At 26.4% G+C, this 19073-nt stretch overlaps 1 protein-coding gene across 10 annotated transcripts; it reads right to left on the bottom strand.

Annotated features, from left to right (window-relative positions):
- Positions 1–2154: 2154 nt before the first annotated feature.
- LOC132920347 (serpin B4-like) lies at positions 2155–19073 on the bottom strand. 10 transcript variants are annotated; one of them, XM_060982664.1, is made up of 9 exons: positions 18754–19072; positions 16607–16686; positions 16360–16539; positions 15599–15809; positions 15318–15526; positions 15058–15243; positions 14848–14986; positions 8425–8589; positions 6434–6641 (listed from the first exon to the last, which is right to left on the bottom strand). In XM_060982664.1, exons 1-8 carry the CDS (start codon positions 18761–18763, stop codon positions 8447–8449), a joined length of 1158 nt encoding a protein of 385 aa, XP_060838647.1. In that variant the 5' UTR covers positions 18764–19072; the 3' UTR covers positions 6434–6641; positions 8425–8446. The 10 variants fall into 10 exon arrangements, with proteins under 10 accessions (XP_060838651.1, XP_060838650.1, XP_060838646.1 ...); XM_060982668.1 differs by lacking the exons at positions 6434–6641; positions 8425–8589 and adding an exon at positions 2155–2479 and having other exon boundaries at positions 18754–19071; XM_060982667.1 differs by lacking the exons at positions 6434–6641; positions 8425–8589 and adding an exon at positions 5010–5216.

Genomic DNA, 19073 nt, shown 5'->3' with positions numbered 1-19073 from the left:
GACAAACGGTACACGAACAATAGACATGCGTATCTAAAGTTATCGTGTTAAAGATAACTTATCGCCACGATGATCGTGATTGCGTGCAACTACACTATGCAAACTATGCAAAACTATGCAGTAAGTACCTACGTACACGAGGTATGGATTCTTTTTTTAATCAATAAATTGAAACTCTTGGAACGTATCATATACAATAAATATTTGATACGCGCAAAATATGATATATCGGTACAATAAACACAATACTATTAAATGAAATACAATGAAATTAAATCAATCTGACGTGACTCGTAAAAGTGGTTATATAAAAATCGTAACGAGACAATAACATGATATTTCTAGACAATATTAATGTGCTTAAGTATAATAATGCGCCATTTTCGTCATCGTTAATGCAAACAATTATCGAAAACGTAAAAAAACAGTCGTTAACAAAATGTAAATTTTTTAATTAAATTTTCGAGACGTATTTAACTACGTCCTAGGACGTTATGTTATGAGTTCATTTTTTTGGTATCTAATAATATGACTAATGAGATACCTATACTTTTTTATACATCAATGTTATTCATAGAATGCAATTAGCACCAGCACGGCAACATATGTATAGGTTATTTTACTAAACACTATGTCTTATAGATTATTTTTTCATATCTCATGAATGTGAATTATTTTAAATTAGTAGGTATATCCATTTGTCTATACAACAACAAAGTATATTAAAAAAAAAACATATATATATAAATACTCTAAAATTCTGTTAATTTATACAAAAACATTTATAAGTGGATTTATCATAAATGTATAAGTAACAAATAAATTGGGAATTTACAAACATTTTTTACTTAAAACTGCTTAGAATTATTGCATTATTCGAATAAAAAGTCTATACGCTTCTAGTGTATATGGGTTGTTACGTTTAAATCTATTGACTAGATTTATGGAACGTAGAATTATAGGTATACAGGTAGGTAATCAGTTGGATACACTAAATTTAAAATATAACACTTCAAGTTCCTGTTTTGGCAACTTAATTTAGGTAAATATTTATCGTTAATAAATTATTTTTGAACGTTTTAAAATGAAATCAGTAACTGCAGTAAATTACTAAGGTATAAAAGATACTTTTAAATTTCGCAAGATTCACGTTAGTTAGAAACAAAAAAAAAAATTAGTAATTAGGTATATTAAACTATATTTTCAATTTAAATTCTATCAAATTGATTATAATTTATTATCTTAATTTTAAGTTCTAAATAACATAAATATATAATGAAACCACTTACCTGTCATACGGTCAACACAAAAAATAACTTTCTTAGTATTCAGCGCAAATCGTTTCTAGATAGATATACCTGAATTGGTAGTTTTAACAATTATTTATTTGATGTCAATTTTTAATTTTCCTGAAAGTGCCTAATTCAAGTGTAGGTACAAATTAGTTACTGCCGATGATTAAATAAATATATTTATCATCATAATATCGAGTATTGTAACGTTCTAAGTGTACTTTATATAGTTAGAATTTCCACTGAATAAAAACAACAATTAATAGAAATATTATTTTAATATTTTATGTACGGCAGCTATTTGGTATTTATTATATATCACGTTTGATAATATATACATTATACCGTATAGCTTATAGTAAAAAAAGTAACATAAAATTATGGACAGGAAACACAGACACTCAAATTCAGCGGTGCTCATTATTATTTATTTCCACGAATGAAAAAAAATATATAAATTATAAAATAAGAGAAATTTACTTTAGTAATATCGATATATATATATATTTTTTTTTTTAAACTTGAAGAATAAATTAGTCATAAAGGTAAACCGAGCTATTCCCAGAAGATTATAATAATCTAATAATCTAATAAAAGGATACCTAAGTACTTAAAAGAATAGTAAGGAAAAATACACTTAATCTCAAATCATTTGTTTCCGTGTAAAACGAGGAAAAACGCTAAGTAAAATAACTGATAAGTAACTCAATATTATAATTAATGAGTAATTTATAACGTTGTAATAATATATTTTTTAATTTACTATTTATTATCAATGGCCTACGCCTATAACTATTTTAACTTCATTCGGATTATAGAAATTTTTAAAATTGGTTGTAATGCGTTGGGTAAGTAATCTTCGTTTAATAATTAAATTGCATAATACCAATGCTTTTATTGATTAGTAATTAAAAGACAGTAAAAATATATCTTTAAAAGTATAAATTTTAAAATGAATAATTGTATCAATAAATTTAATAAGTAGTGATAGTATATAATATTTTTTAGGTATGGTATTTAAGAAAATACTGGTTCAAGTATAATAGACTTTTATGGCTTTGTAAGACGACCCTGAAACAAAACCTCCGTTTGAGAGAGTATCGCGATGACGAATGGATGATCGGCGTAGAAATTAACGTTCGGTGCCGGTTCCGGAATCCACGCACTCATTAATGCGAATTGCATTCCTGTATGCAAATCATACATAAGATAATGGTGAGTTTTTTTCTATTATTATACTTTTCCATCGACAATGTACAATACAGATTAAAATATATATCAAACATTGAATAAAAAAAATCAATAAGTATCACAAAATATATTTCAACCCCTATACATACACATTATAACGATATATACATATAAATATATATATATATACAGCGAACACAAATGCGCACAACAATTCAAAGCGATTGGACGGACAAATAAAAAAGCTTTTTTTATATAAATCGCAACCAGCTTATGTAATATCTGTATAAAGCACCATACTTTGTGTGCTGTTTGACCTGCCTCTGACTAACGTATAAAAAGCGTATAATATATAATACATAGGTCATACATTCATACATATATATATGTATTTATATATATATACGAATTGTGTTTAATTTTTAAAACTTTAAAGGGAGACAAAACACGTTACAATTACATAATTATTGTTATATTACAGGCTAAACTGCGGTATAGCAATTATAATAGATATATAAGATGGTATAAGTGCAATGCACATATATATATATATTAACGGTGGTACAATCAAATTCATCGTCGTATACACTTACCTACTCCAAAAATCTTTGTTTTTGTGTTTTATATAAAAATTTATGATGGCCAATTTTTTAGAGCTAATTTACGTGAGTACTTAGTTGAATTATTATGCATTTATGTATTAAGTATATTCAAATAGTCGTATAAGTCTTAGAGTTTAGGCAGAAAGCGGATAGAGAAGTATATATACTTGTGTGTGTTTGTGTGTACTATATAGTATAGTGATGGTAGTTGTTAGGGTACTAAGCCCTCTCAATGCATAAACTTTAAAACTTACATAACTATTTGAATATTTAATAGAAATTCATAATTCAACTCATAAAGTATTTACGTAAATTAGTTCTATAAATTGGCTATCTCAGATTAAAAAAATAAATAACTGCAAAACAACAATTTTAAACTTTTTTTTTCTAGCCTAGATGAACCAAAAGTACTGTATACTTAAGACTTAATTGTATATTAAAATTTATTAATTTGAAGTGGAGCCTTAGCCCTCTAAAATAATTCTCAAGCTAACCAAAATAATTTTATGTTCGATGATTAAGTATTCTTATTTATTTTATGGGATATAATATTGCAACAATTTATTATTACTTATTAGTTGTTATTATTATTTATGTTTTATTATTACCAATTTTAAAATCTTTATAAAAATCGAATATAGGTATTTTGGTCTAACCTATACTAATTACACCTAGTCTATGGATTAACATTATCACACATATTAAATACAAACATCTCATTTTATTAAATGTATTTAGTGTTAAAACAACACATTTTTAAAAATTTGGTATTATATACCAATAAGGAATATATTTATTAGCTTCCCAACCTTAAAACGTTAATCTCCGTTTAATAAGCTAAGTTGATTGACACACTATATTATTTAAAATAGTGATTAACGAAACATATTCATCCCCTTATCTTGTTTAATAATGCAGTTATTCAAAATCTGATTTTTGTTGAATTTTTAATTAAATTTAAATAAGCATTATGCATTTTTGAATGAGTGAGATTATTTTTACCATTTAAATATTGTTCTGATGTGGTGATACAAAATTCTATTTTTTTTTTTAATAAGAACCATCCTCTTTTACTTTAAAGTATTCAGCAAATCATTTTTATTTTGAAAATGTTGATATATCCTAATCAAAATTCGCATGAGTAGATTCCAACTTATTATATTTAATGTACTAAGGATAATAAACCATTATAGAAAACCGGAAGCCAAGCTATAGGTTTATACACAAAACTAAAACATGTTATGTAAATTTAATATTTGTTTAGTCATGTTTTTATTAGTTATTATTCAAACAACTATTACAAATATTATAAAATGCTAATAGATTAATATACCTAAATTTCAAATTAATTAAAAAGCAAACAATACCTATTCTTCCTATTTCGTCGAATATCTTATTTTACTTTTTTTTTTGTAAATATAAACAAATAAATATTAAATAATAGGTAATTTATTTTTGTTATGTCTTATGTGTACAAATATAGCTATTATCCTTAATACGTCATATGTTTAATAATTCGGAAACTGCTTGTTCGAATTTGAATTTATTAATTTATTTATTTTATTAATATTATTATTTATTTATGTTATACATCAACATTTAAAAATAAAATCGTCTACTGAGTATGTACACTCTTTAAGTGATATATGAAAATCACAAGTATTTGAAAATATGGTCTTTAAGTATATTTAAAAATTCCAAAAATCTGAACTAGAATAATTGTATTATTAATAAAGAATAATGCTTATTGCATATACTGTATATTAATATAATGAGTATTCAGTGCATCAATATGATATCCACTATACTGCAATGTTTATAGCAACCATTCAGTAACCATTTCAAAAATAAATTATTTTGGAAATCGTTTTTGAAATTCTACAATATACATACAGTGAAAAGGTGCATTCACGAAAACCATAAATCGTACTTACAATAATGATATAATTATGAAATGTATGTTATAAAAGTATAATAATGAAACATCGTTATCACGGATTCGACAAGCGGCCAAGAAACAAGACATCATCTGTGCGCGACACTATCGCGACTACAAAGGGATGATTGGCGTAGAATTCAACATTTTTCGATTTGAGCGTATTTTTGGCACTGTACTTCACCAACATGATTGCTGCACAACATATATGTTTATATAGAAATATTTACAATATTTATTATCACGGATAAAGGTGACGAGCAAAAGCGTGGATAAAGCAGTCTGCGTCGGCCAGAGGCAACTCAAAATCGCCATCGCTCACGGATTATTATATTTCTCCACAGAAAATTAACATTAAGATCAGAATTAGATTTTATGTTTTTAAATATTATTTTTTTAAGTAAATTATAAAATCGCAGACTGCTTTATTATATATATATATATATATAATATACTTCCGCACTTTACACATACACACCACGAAAGTTAATATTGTTAAAAAATTACGATAATTTTCTTATAAAATTCTAATCGTTGTACCTATTATACTATATATCATATAAATAAACAGCACAACACAGTATACAGCTGTCGCCGCATCAAATTAATCAAAAGCTAACGGTTGCCACAACGAAGCGTGTGTAAATAAGCATCAGATTAACAATCACATAAACGTTAGCCAAAAATAAATAATAACCGCAAAATATGTCCAAACGAAAGCTGTTGATTAACAGCAACAAGACATCATCATAATATACCGATCGCCGATGTATAATAACGGTGCTGCCAATGTGGCGTTATAAACTGATGTACGCACCTTCTAATATGTTTCTTTCCACATACCTATCACTGCACAAAAAAAATATTACAGACTTATCGCAGACGAGCTTGATATGCACTATTATTCAAATGTTATCCAATAGTTAAAAAACTTTAACCGATTTAATTACTACTATAGTTGTAAATATTATCGCTAAAACTATATGTATTAATTGTTTATAGTTTATACAGATTGTATAAAATACAATTCAAATATAAAATCCGCAAAATTATCAATTTAATACATACGAAATACGTTTACATCGATCAGATTTATGACCTAAATAAAACATATTACTTAGGTTAAGACATTATGCGATTAGTGTTGTAGTCAAAATAATGTTTAATAATTCGGAAACTATTCGTTCTAATTTTCATTTAAATACCTACACCATTGCAACATTTAAAAAAAAAATCGTTTGCTGAGTGAGCACATTCCTTTAAATGATACAAAAATCACAAGACATTTATCGTAGCGAAAACGCTGCAGTGACTCGTGCTAAATATTAATTGTTTTTGACATCGTATTTGTAATTCTACAATATACATTATACATACAGCGAAAAATTGTACCCCCAACAATTGTCGATTCGTACTTGCAATAAGAATATAATTATGATACACATTTTATCTAAATATACTAATGAAATGTCGTTCACGGATTTGATAGGCGGCCAAGAAATAAGACGTCATAGGTGCGTGACACTACCGCGACTACAAAAGGATGGTCGGCGTGGAATTCAATATTTTTCGGCGGTTCGAACGGATTTGTGACCTTGTGCTTCCTCATAATGATGATTGCTACACAAAACAATATAATAAATGTATATATGCATATATATATATACAGGGTGTAACAGATAAAACTGACTTTTGGAATAACTTTTGTTCTAATTAATATTTTCAATTTTTTATTTATATAATTAAGAGACCCTAGCGCTAAATACGTATAATTTCATTTTTTTATGATTGTTTTTTAATACTGAAAATAAAAAGAATTAAATTTGATTTAAATCTTTTTAGATAAATTTAAAATAGCCAATTTGTGAATCTGATTATAAGAACAATATTTTGATGGTAAAAAGATTTATCTAAGTCAAGTAGTTTATTTTTTAGAACTTTTTTAAAATATCAATATTTTTTGATTAAATTAACTGGGAACGTAATAACTTTTAAAAAATATGATTTTTGATAATTTGCTGACATGAGTATATTTCTTAAATTATCTACTCATCACATAATATTTTCAAATATTGTCATACGTTTAAATATATATATTTTTTTTTTTTTTGGTCAAGTCTAATCTGTTACATCTTGTATATATATATATTTATTTATTTATCATATTTTTATATAGTAAAATGTACAGTATGTATTAACATAGATACAGGTGATGGGGAAAGGCACGGATTAAAGCAGCCTGCGTGGACCCGAATACAATTTAAAATCGTCATCGTTCATAGATTATTATATTTCTCCGCGGAAAATTACAATAATGATTATCAATTAGAGATCGAAATCGAACTTCTTATTATTATATTCAATACTTTCCTTAATAAAAATAAAAATAAATTACAAAATCGCAGACCGCTTTATTATACATATATAATACATATTATATACCACCGCACTTTACCCATACACGACAGTTAATATTGTTAAAAAATTACGATCACTTTTATATCAAATTTTAATCGCTGTACCTACTATATCATATAAATAAGCAGCACAACACAATATACAGCTTTTGCCGCATTAAATTTGTCAAAAGCTAACGATTGCCACAACAAAACGCGTATAAAATATAAGCATCAGATGACAATCACATAAATGTTAGCCAAAAATAAATAATAACTGAAAAATGTCTAAACGAAAGCTGTCGATTAACAGCAAAATACATCATTATATTATGCCGATCGCCGATATAATAAGCTGCCAGTGTGTTGTTAGAAAACGACGTAGGTACGCACTATGCGCCTACTGATGATTCTCCCTTCCCCTCCCCAAATTGTTACAAAGACGTATCACAGATGAGTTTGATATGCAATATGCACTAATATTCGAGTGTTATCCAATTTTGTAAAAACTTTAACCTATTCAGTTACCACATGTTAGTTGTAAACACTATCGCTAAAATTATAATTATCAATTGTGTACACAAACTGTATAATACAATTAAAATAAAATAACCGAAAAATATCTCTGTCAAACTTACGAAATAATACGTCAGATTTATGATCAAAATAAAACGTATTATTTAGGTGTATATAACGTTATGTGATTAGTGATGTTGCAGTCAAAATGTTTAATAATTCGGAAACATTTGGCGTGATTTTAATTTAAATACTACATCGACATTTAAAAAAAATTGTCTACTAAGTGAGTACCCACCTTAAATGATACAAAAATCACGTAACAACATTGTATTAAAAACGCAGACTCTTGCAAAACATAAATTGCTTTGGATTTCGTGTTTTAATTTTACAATACACCTATTATAGTGGGTAGGCGCACCCGCAAAAACATTCATGTCGTACTTGCAATAGTAATATAATTATGATACTAAACAATATACATGTCATACAAATATAGTAATGAAACGACGTTCACGGGTTCGACAGGCGACCAAGAAATAAGACGTCAACAGTGCGCGACACTATCGCGACGACAAAAGGATGGTTGGCGTGGAATTCAACATCTTTCGGCGGTAAGAGCGGTTGTATGAGACTGTACTCCACAATAATGAGTGCTGCACAATATATATATACATATTACATATATTTATTTATCATATGTTTATATAGTAAGATTTACTGTATTCGTTATCATCATGGATGTAAGTGACAGAGAAAGGCGCGGATTAAAGCAGCCTGCTTTGGCCAGAGGATAATTCGAAATCGCCATCGCTCACGGGTTACAAGTATTATATTTATCCGCGAAAAATAAACGTTAAGATCAGAATTGGATTTTTTATTTTTATACATATTTTTTCTTAATAAATTACAAAATCACAGACCGCTTTATCATATAATATATAATATAATACACCCGCGCACTTTACCCATATGGCCATATACACCACGACAGTTAATATTGTTAAAAAATTAGGATCACTTTCTTAAAACATTATAATCGTTGTACCTACTATATCAATAGCATATACCTAAATAAACAGCACAACGCATATACAACTATTGCCGCATTCAATTGATCAAAAGCTAACGGTTGTATAACAACGAAACGTGTGTAAATAAGCATCAGACGACAATCACATAACATAATAAAAATAAATAATAACCGCAAAATATATTTAAACTAAAGCAGTCGATTAACAGCAAAAATACATCATCATATGTCGATCGCCGATGGTGCTGCCAGTGTGGTGTTATGAACACACGGTGTGATGTACGCGCCTACTGATGATTCTCCCACCCCTCCAAACTGTTACAAAGAAGTATCACAGATAAATTAATATTCGAGTGTTATCCAATTTTGTAAAATCTTTAACCGATTGGTTACCACGTTGTGAATTTGTGATCACTTCCGCAAAAAATATAATTATTAATTTTTGTAATGTTTATACAGATTATATATAAAAAAAAAAACCACAAAAATGCCACTTTAATAATTATACAAAATAATATGTTATATTGTTTAGTGGTACTGTAATCAAACACGAAGTTGAAAAAATAAGGACAGAAGTACATTAGAAAGAAACTTGAGAAACTTAGGAAAATTTTATATTTCTGTATGATATATAATAATAATAATAATAATATATATGATATATAATATACATCTTGTTAGAGTACATAATACACTAACCAGCAGTAATCACTAGTAGCCGTATAGATGAACAGAATTGCGAACATAGAAAAATCGACCAAGCAAGGATCAAAACCTAAATGTGTTAAATTGAACGCGAAAATCACCGGATGCAGCCAAATGGTTCAGGACACAATAATGCGTTGCACACAATTATTTGTCACAGTATAATATGATATTATATTAGAACCTACGTATAATTATCTCGAATTGGTATTTAGCGCCATAATTTTATTAGCCATTATACACACACCACGGTTTTGCTGAATTCGTCGTTACCATACTTCGTTCCATAGCGTTCGTAATTTAATCGAATAGATTTGAAAAATATTGACGTCAGTATATTACAATAGAACTTAAATTATCTATAAAAATATGTTGAAAAGCATTTCAACCAATACGGATATTAAAATTTATAACGTTTCTTTTTCTAAAAAGTAGTGACATTGACCAATTCTCTTTTACCCGCACACAGTTTTATTTTTAATCAGACGTTTAATCATCGTAAGACATTGTTCAAAATGTTTATTTTATATTTATATTATGTTATGTAAGTAGTATAAGCGTTTGACGACACAATAATATGTTTCACCATATCACTGCGAGTTGACGCATCATTTAAATTTTGACAAGACGGCCTATAAACAATATTTCGTTGTTGTGAGAAATTATAGAAAACATGAAAGGATGGTCAGCGACAAAATTTACTCTGGGCCTTGGCGGACCTTGTGGTATGCTCGTTAACATAATCACCAAACCTGCACAAATATAAAACAAACATGGGTAATATACGATAGTATAGAGCACACACTATAGCTGTAATTGCAATAATATATATTTGTAATACGCAAAAAAATGAATAATATAAAAACGAAATACCGTACATGTTTTACTAAAGATACAATTATAAATGCATGAAAAACTACCGAAGGACGTAACGACCGTCGACTCCGCCCTTGATACGCGCCAAAAGACTCTCAGATTTAAATAAGCAATTTGCAAATTTGTGCAAATCGAATGAGCGCGCGATTAATTATAAGCCGTTCTACAATAATTATTAATAAACATAACATTAAATTACAGTTAGTTATGAATTATGATATATAAAATAACATTCACTTAAGACAACCAAAGCTAGTTTAGCAAAATATTTAACACACAATGAGACAAATGTAGGTATTTCAACAATTGGATATTAAAAATTAGTCTACAACATTATGATTGCCACTTGACCCACCTCCCGCCAACTTAATACTTTTATAGTTTTATGAGTAAAAAATATTAAATAGTGTTCACAATTTATTGTTGTATTAATTATACATAAAACTATTAACTGAAAATTAATAATGATAAAATTTAAACAGTTTTGATAAACGGCCCATAAATAAAATGGTATTTGTTCTAGAAATGATAGAAACAACAAAAGGGTGATCAGCAACAAAATTTACTTTGGGTAGTTGTACAGGAAGTCTTAGGAACGTTACTTTTATACCTGTATAAAAATAAAACAATCTTATAACAGAGTACACAATGTCACTTATTTAAAAAAAAATATAGTAAGCATAAAAACAAACATGCAAGTCATAAACAAAATAGGTACATAATAAAATTCACAAATTAACCATTTGTTAGATACTAATCAGATATGATGAAATTTAGCATTCAATGTAATATTATGAATGTGCACACATTGCATTTTAGTATTTAATTAAATTGGAATAATACATAAATAGATTTACCAATCACCACTACCTAAGTCTTAAATGAATGGCAATTACCTAATAACAAACTTATAGCTTAAGCACTTTTTCTATAAAATAAATTAAATTAAAAATAGTTAGAATTTAGTTCTGAAATCAACAATAATAATATTGCAGCACAAAAAAATTGTACCATTAGTTATAACACTTATAAGTTATAACTCACAACCCTGATTTATTTATTTTATAAAAAGTTGTTGTTGATATTTATGATTACTTGTAACATATATTTCGAAAACTATTTAGTAAACTAACTTATTGATAAAAATATAAATGTTGGTAAATTTAAGATTATACATCTAATTATGAAATACATACACAACTGAAAAGTTCAGGTAGTTTTTAATTGGGTGCTTTAGATAAGATAATGTATTTATTTACTTGAAGTTAATTTAAAGAAAAAAAACATATTTATTCTATTATTTAAGTAAGTACGTAAATAATTAATTAATTAAAAACACATTAAGGTAATAGATACCATAATATCACAGAGTAACTATTTTGCCAATAAAAATAACATGAGAATAATCAAAATGTGATAAAATAACAAATGTAAACGGATGGTCAGCTCTGAATATACTTCTATTTTTTGTTCCTGGAAAACTCATACTGTTGTCCATAGACCAGCCTGTTGAACACATTAAGGTTATACCATAATAACAATTGACTGTAAAACTTTCTACAATAATAACCCAAGTAAATACCATGATTTTAGAATATAAAAAACTATATTATAACGGAACAAATAATACATAAAATGCATACACATAAGCAATTTATTATGGTATATAACAATTTAGTGCTCAACCAAGGATAAGTCTTACATCCTGTTAGAATACATTGTTATAAAAAAATATAAATAAATATTTTAGCTATTTGATATCGTTGTTAATAATTAACAAGATATATTTTTGAAGAAAAAACTATATTACAATTTAAATTTGATAAATTTGAACAGGAACATTGAAACTAAATAAGTTTAATTAAATAATAATAATAAAAAAAAACCAAATAACAATATAATTAATAGAAAATTATGTTTAATAAATATATATTATATATCTGCTTTCAAAAATTATTATTTAAAAACAGAAAATTAAATAATCAACTTACATAAAATATAATATTACTATATGCTTAATAGTATTTTATACTTTTTAAAACTTTTGTTCAGATCAAATGGTTAAAAACTGAAATATTCAATTGTTCATTATATGTAATTAAATTATTGTATAAAAATGAGTAATGAAAATATTCACCTGAAATGTACCCAAATGTACAACGTGAAATATTTTACTATTAAAAATTTTTTTCAATAAGAAAAATAATTAGCAAATATAAATATCAATGTTTGAGAATATGGTTAACATGTGCATTATGGTTAACAATAATAAACTAACTATGAAATAATAAAAATGTGTGAAAATACTGATAAAATTATAATGGGTAACTATTAATAGGATAACATTTGATTTTTAATTTTCAGATAAATTTTGTACTCGACCAAAAAATAAAAGTTCATTGTTTTGGCCCATTATAAAGAAGATGTATGGACAGTTTGCAAAAAAGTCAACTTCGTCGTATGCTCTGGGGGTCATCAAACACCGAGTAAGAATAGTCATTCCTAATAACATAAGCATATACTTGTATTAGAACAGATACTACCATAGATTTTTAACTGTAAATTTAAATGTTATCAATCATTACATTAATACTATTTGTAATAAACGCATACAAATTATTCAACAAAAAATAATACTTTTACAGTTGTTAACTAAATAGATTTTAAATAAATATATATAATAGATATGACTCAACATAATTAAAATTGATAACAATACAAATTGCCTAGTTATAAATAAATTAAAAAAAAAAAAACGGAACATTAAAGTTCTTCTTTAATAGGATGTTGTGCCAATGAATCAATTTTGGTCATTCGACCTACAAAAATAACGCTACTACCTTTAGTTAAAATTAAAAATATAAATGGATGATCAACAATGAAATCTTTATGTTCATTCATTATTAAACTTCTCTTCATACGGATTGTCATACCTAATAATATTTTAAACATTTTTACTTATATTTTGCTTATAATTTTAATTATATACACTAAAACCAGAATGAGTTTTATTTGTTTAGCATTATATTAATTAAGAGAAATCAACACCAAAGTTTGTTATCTTTATTTCTCAGATGTGCAACACAACAAAAACAAGGTTATACAGATCAATCATCAATGGTTAAAATAGAATTTTATTTTCATAGCTATATACTATACAAATTAATTAAAACATATTATTTAGCACATTAACCACTTTATAATAAGATCCATAATTAATAATGCATTTATAAATAACTTTTAACTGCAATCATTTTTTAATATAAATTAAAAAAAAAAATAAAAACTATTAGATTCCCTTTGAAAAAAAATGTTTTCAAATGTTTGTATTAAAATATAATCCTTTAAATATATAATATTTTGTTCTATAATATAATTATAATTGATTAGAATTATAAGCTTTGATTACTATTACAGGATTCTAAAATATAGACCTAGAAACTAAATTAAAAGAACATTATTACCTACTATATTAATTTAAAAAAACTTTTAACCCACTTATAAATTATATGGAAAGTATTTTAATTTTAAATCAAGTTATTTGACTCAGTTAATTCATATTGTGTACAAAATGTTTAATTTAAAATTATTGTACAAATTGTATAAAAAGCTGGTATTTAATTATATAATAAATATTAGTATACATTGTATACATTATTATTTATCAACAATTAAATTAGTCAATATGTATTTACATGCTAACACAAACAGAATTAAAAAAAAAAATAGATAAATGGATAAATCAGCAAAAACTAATCTTATCCTTTTTACTGTTTTATTGATTCTCATTTATTTTGCCCTTTATGATATGAATAGCAAACTGTTTTTATAAGCCATGTCTGATAAACTTATTTTTATATTTAAATACAGATATATAATCAATATTAATTAAAATTCAAAAATATTATCTGATAACATATTTTAAACACATCATTTTAACATGTTAAAAAAAAGGAATGAATATAACAAACTTTGGTGAGGTGTAATTTTCATAACAAAAGAGATAAATAACTAGGTCATAAGATTAAGATAACACTTATTATTAGTATCTACTATCTATTATTCAGTATTATTAAAAAAAAAATAGCCCCAACAAGCTTTAAACACAACCAAGCATACAGAGTTGTAGACAACACATGAACCCAAATTTAAATATTTTAAAATGATTAAAAATGTACTTATCGTGTGATTTGTATAATTAATAGAAATAATACTATGTTAAATGTTATTTTTTCCTCTAAAATATAAATAAATGAAAAATTGAATACCGAACACCAGTAAGAAAAATAAAATGCATTACCAGTAGCTGCTGCAGCCTCAGTTCCTTTTTCATTGACATCAACATATGCCTTATGTACAACCTTACTCACATACAAATCACCATTTTCAACAATGTTAGTAAAGTTTGCCTCTCGTGTAAACATTGTTGGACTTCCAAGCTAAAATATAATTAAAACAAATATACATAAAATATAAATATAAATATATTTTGTTTGTGATATTTACTTACATTTGATAATACTTCTTCTAATTGCAGTGACTGTTCTAACTTGAAACGAGGTAATTTAACAGTAACATGATACTGGGTCATTTTCTTTGAAATATCATGCAAGTTAATTTTTGAAAAATTATTCTCCAGCTCTTTTAAACCATCTTTAGCATCAGGCAATAAAATTATCATTTTAAAAGCATGGTGCTAAACATAAAAATATAAAATGATACATTTTTTCAAAATATTAGATTAATTTACAGAAATAAAGCAGTAGTCACTTCATAGGGCAATTCGAGTGCAGCAAATTTTAGGTCACTATCATGATAGTATTGCAAATCATGTCTTAATGTCATCATTTTGACTGTTACTTTGTTGCTTGGAGTCACATAAAAAAAATCGTCTTCTGCATCATTAAATTTATGTTCCCAAGCACTTTTAAAATGCACAGCATTTGCCAATACTAAGGCAGTAGCTCGAGTAATGGTATCTTTAAACAAACATTAGACATTTAATTGTAAATAAATTATATAAGTATTATATAATTAGGTATATAAATTACCTTTGGGAAATAGATCTTTGATTTTGTTATTGGTTTTGCTTAAGACCCAATCATTTAAATATTTACGCTGTTGTTCTGGGTCATTTTTGAAATTCAATTTTTCCATAGAAGATTTCAAATATTTTCTAGAGTTTTCCACAAAACTATCTTTAACATTGAAAGCTGTATCAACAAACATTCCAGTCGCCAGTTTCAGATTATCACTATCACTCTAAAATAGTATAAAGTTATAATTACTATATAGTATATAATATTATTATAAGATCTTTAAATTTTATGCTATTTGTATAATAAAATGTTAATAGTTTATTTGACACTTTAATTGTCCATCGATATCAAATGGTATTCTATGGATGCTTTAGCAATGTGTTGTACATTATTTATTGTCCTATAAATGTACATTATTAATAATTTCTTAATTACTCAGTGTATATAAATGAATACAATTTGATATTTGGTCAACGTTATCATAGGATATTTCGATAATTGAATGTGTATATGTGTATATATATATTACTAGAATGCAATATGCATCCACATTATTTTGGGAAGAGATGACAGGAAGACTAGGAAAGTGAGCCACAAATAATGTGCAGTCAACATGTTTACAACATTGATGAGATTAAATTTTAAACATAAATTACAGTGGCATTAGATAAAAACTAATATTCTATTGTCATTAATTCATAATAGTCACATAATCATAAAGTTAAACAATTTTATCGATTATCAATAAATATCAGACAGCATAATATACTTACTGTTAAGTCTTCCAATAAATTCTTATAAGCTTCCAGAGAATGAGTAGTTTTATTTAAATGAATAGTGGCTATCATTTCGTCAAAAGTTTTTGAAGCTGCTCCAATACTAGCCATAAACATAATCACATGGATACTGAATGGAGAGTAGAAAATATTTCCTGTTTCAGTTTTGGCCAATTCCTGAATTATTAAAAGTAATAATTAAGTAAAACAATTAATATTTATAATAAAAAAGTTAGTTCTTTACCTTGTACAAAGAAAATGAAAAATCATGATTTGCTAAACTTAACGCTTCTAAATTTGTAGCAAGTGCCATATTTTTTGGATCTGAAATAGGTAAATAACAAATGTATTATTAATTCTCTCTAGTACATATATTTAAGCTATTATTATACCTAATATTTTAACTACAATATAATTTAATAGGGATTTAAAGAAAAAAGTGCTAGGCAATAAGAAATAATAACCTAACTTTATATGTACTTTGTACAATAATATCATTTTGAATTTGTACCAATTACTGAATAAATAGACAAAAAGAACATTTTAAATAATATTTTATCGTTTTGAAAAATTTAACAACCATCCATAACATTATAATACTGAACTATGTGCTAACAAATAATTGATTTACATAAAAAGAAACTATAATATTATGATTAACTAATTAACTACCTAACCCATTTATGGATAATGTGTCATCTAAAAATTAATGTTAAGTATGACCTTCAATTTAATAAAATATTAGGTATAATTATTTTAGGTATGGCAATTATTCAAAAACAACACACAAAGAACTTATTGAAATAGTCCAATAGCTGTAATATAGATCTGATTATAATTTATAGAAAAATATTGCCGGTTATATAAATATTGAAATTGAAATTAAATGTATCCCCAAGTTATAATATACAGAAGAGTGGTCATCAAAGTATTAATATAGTAAATCTTCGCGGGTATAAAACTCTTGACATATTTCCACTTATAATTTCTATAGCCATAATCATGAATACATTTAAACAAAGATTCTAATGTAATTTTCATAATCAGAATAAATCTAAATAAATTCATCCATGAAATGGACTGTAAACGTCTGTAGAAATAGGTAGGTAAGTAATAAAGTTTACTATTTATTGCATCAAAAATATCCATGTTACAATAACAACTGCCCTGCGAATGGAAGTATAATTAAAGTAACTTTTTTCTGTCCATATATCTACATCAATATTTTCAAAAAGATAACAAAATATCAAAATATCTCAATTAGTACAATTTTTATTTAAATATTATAATATAAAACAATACCTATAATATTTTGGCAATAAAAAACATTTATTTACTAAAAACAGTATATATTATATTTTTAAAAATATTTGATCTTAAGAAGAAACGCATTTTATTTTTTTTTTCTTATTGGTTAACTATAAGTCCAATATAAACCAATTGATGTTTAATTTTTGTAATGGTCAAAATGTTCAGAAACCTTAACAACATAGTTCAGAAAAGTGAGTCAACCAGTGTTATCTTTTGGAAACTAAACAGATCCAGCAATAAGTAATTTTTAAAATATGAGTATCCATAATTAAGGATAAACCTATAACACTACAAGAGATAGTTCTTATTAAATGCCTACACAAAACAGATTTTACCTTGAAAACGGTTTTCTTTTTCAAAATCGCGTATAAAGTTGCTGTCCGGCAAGTCGCGGGATATCGGGTTTTTTTCCAATATTCGTGGTAGTTGCTTCAAAGACTCGGGAGCACAGACTGCGGGTGATTACCGATTGCGTGAATATTCCTACCAATTTATTATTTATGCTATTTTATAATAATACTACTTTGGTCAGGCGGGACAACAGTCAACAACAACAAAATTAAATGTACCGGCGGCGACCAATTACGTTGTCGGCAGCGGACGGTACGACCATTAGATGAGCGGAATAAGCAGATTTTTAATAGGATGTGCAAAGTGCACGGACATTTCCCCACTCACCATCGACATCGATGACGTACCCGTACATGTACATTTCGCTTCGAATTTTCTTCCGCAGATATTCCGGGAACCCGAATTGTCATTATTCATTACAATTATTATAATTATTGTTCAAACAATACAAAAGTACAAACGAAAGCACTCTACAAACAATAATAGCCAATAGGGCCAAATATTATTACGCTAACGACGTACCTAACTAATGTAATCGTAATATACAATAAATTACCCACCGATAATTACACATAATAATATTTCAACACTTTTACTTTGGACTCATAGGTAATATTTTAATTGCATCTTTTATTCGCGTACATTGAAAAACCAACTAAATAATTAATTTAAATGGCAGCAGGGCAAGTAAGCAAATAAAATAGTATTTTTATGATTATGTGAACTTACCGTCACTCATAATGTCGTTGGTATATCTCGTTTACAGCGAACTAATGTTTAGAAACGAATACGTGGTTAAGTTCAATGAGATGATCTCAACTCGCGAGCAGTCGTGGTATTCTTCTTGAATTAAAATTTGACAACCGGATGACTTCTTGCAATAAATTTCGGACGTAACCAAGTAACTAGCTATAATTCGTCCGCTGCGGTTGCGTCGACTGAAAAGAATAAAAACGATTTATATGTTTACCAGTATGTACTATGTATTATAAATTATTATAATTATTATTAATTTTATAATTATTCTGTCTATTGTTAATTGTTATTGT

The sequence above is a fragment of the Rhopalosiphum padi genome, chromosome 2 (assembly GCF_020882245.1).
Source record: "Rhopalosiphum padi isolate XX-2018 chromosome 2, ASM2088224v1, whole genome shotgun sequence".
Taxonomy (NCBI): Eukaryota; Metazoa; Arthropoda; class Insecta; order Hemiptera; family Aphididae; genus Rhopalosiphum; species Rhopalosiphum padi.
The sequence above is the reverse complement of the archived record's forward strand: the minus strand, read 5'-3'. Positions and strand labels throughout refer to the sequence as shown.

What these genes read in the sequence shown, in the direction of transcription:
- LOC132920347 (XM_060982659.1), bottom strand. An exon ending in TTTCATTTTCTTTGTACAAG is followed by an intron (nt 16,540 to 16,606) that starts GTAAAGAACTAA and finishes TTAATAATTCAG; the next exon opens with GAATTGGCCAAAACTGAAAC. An exon ending in ATTTATTGGAAGACTTAACA is followed by an intron (nt 15,810 to 16,359) that starts GTAAGTATATTA and finishes ATACTATTTTAG; the next exon opens with AGTGATAGTGATAATCTGAA.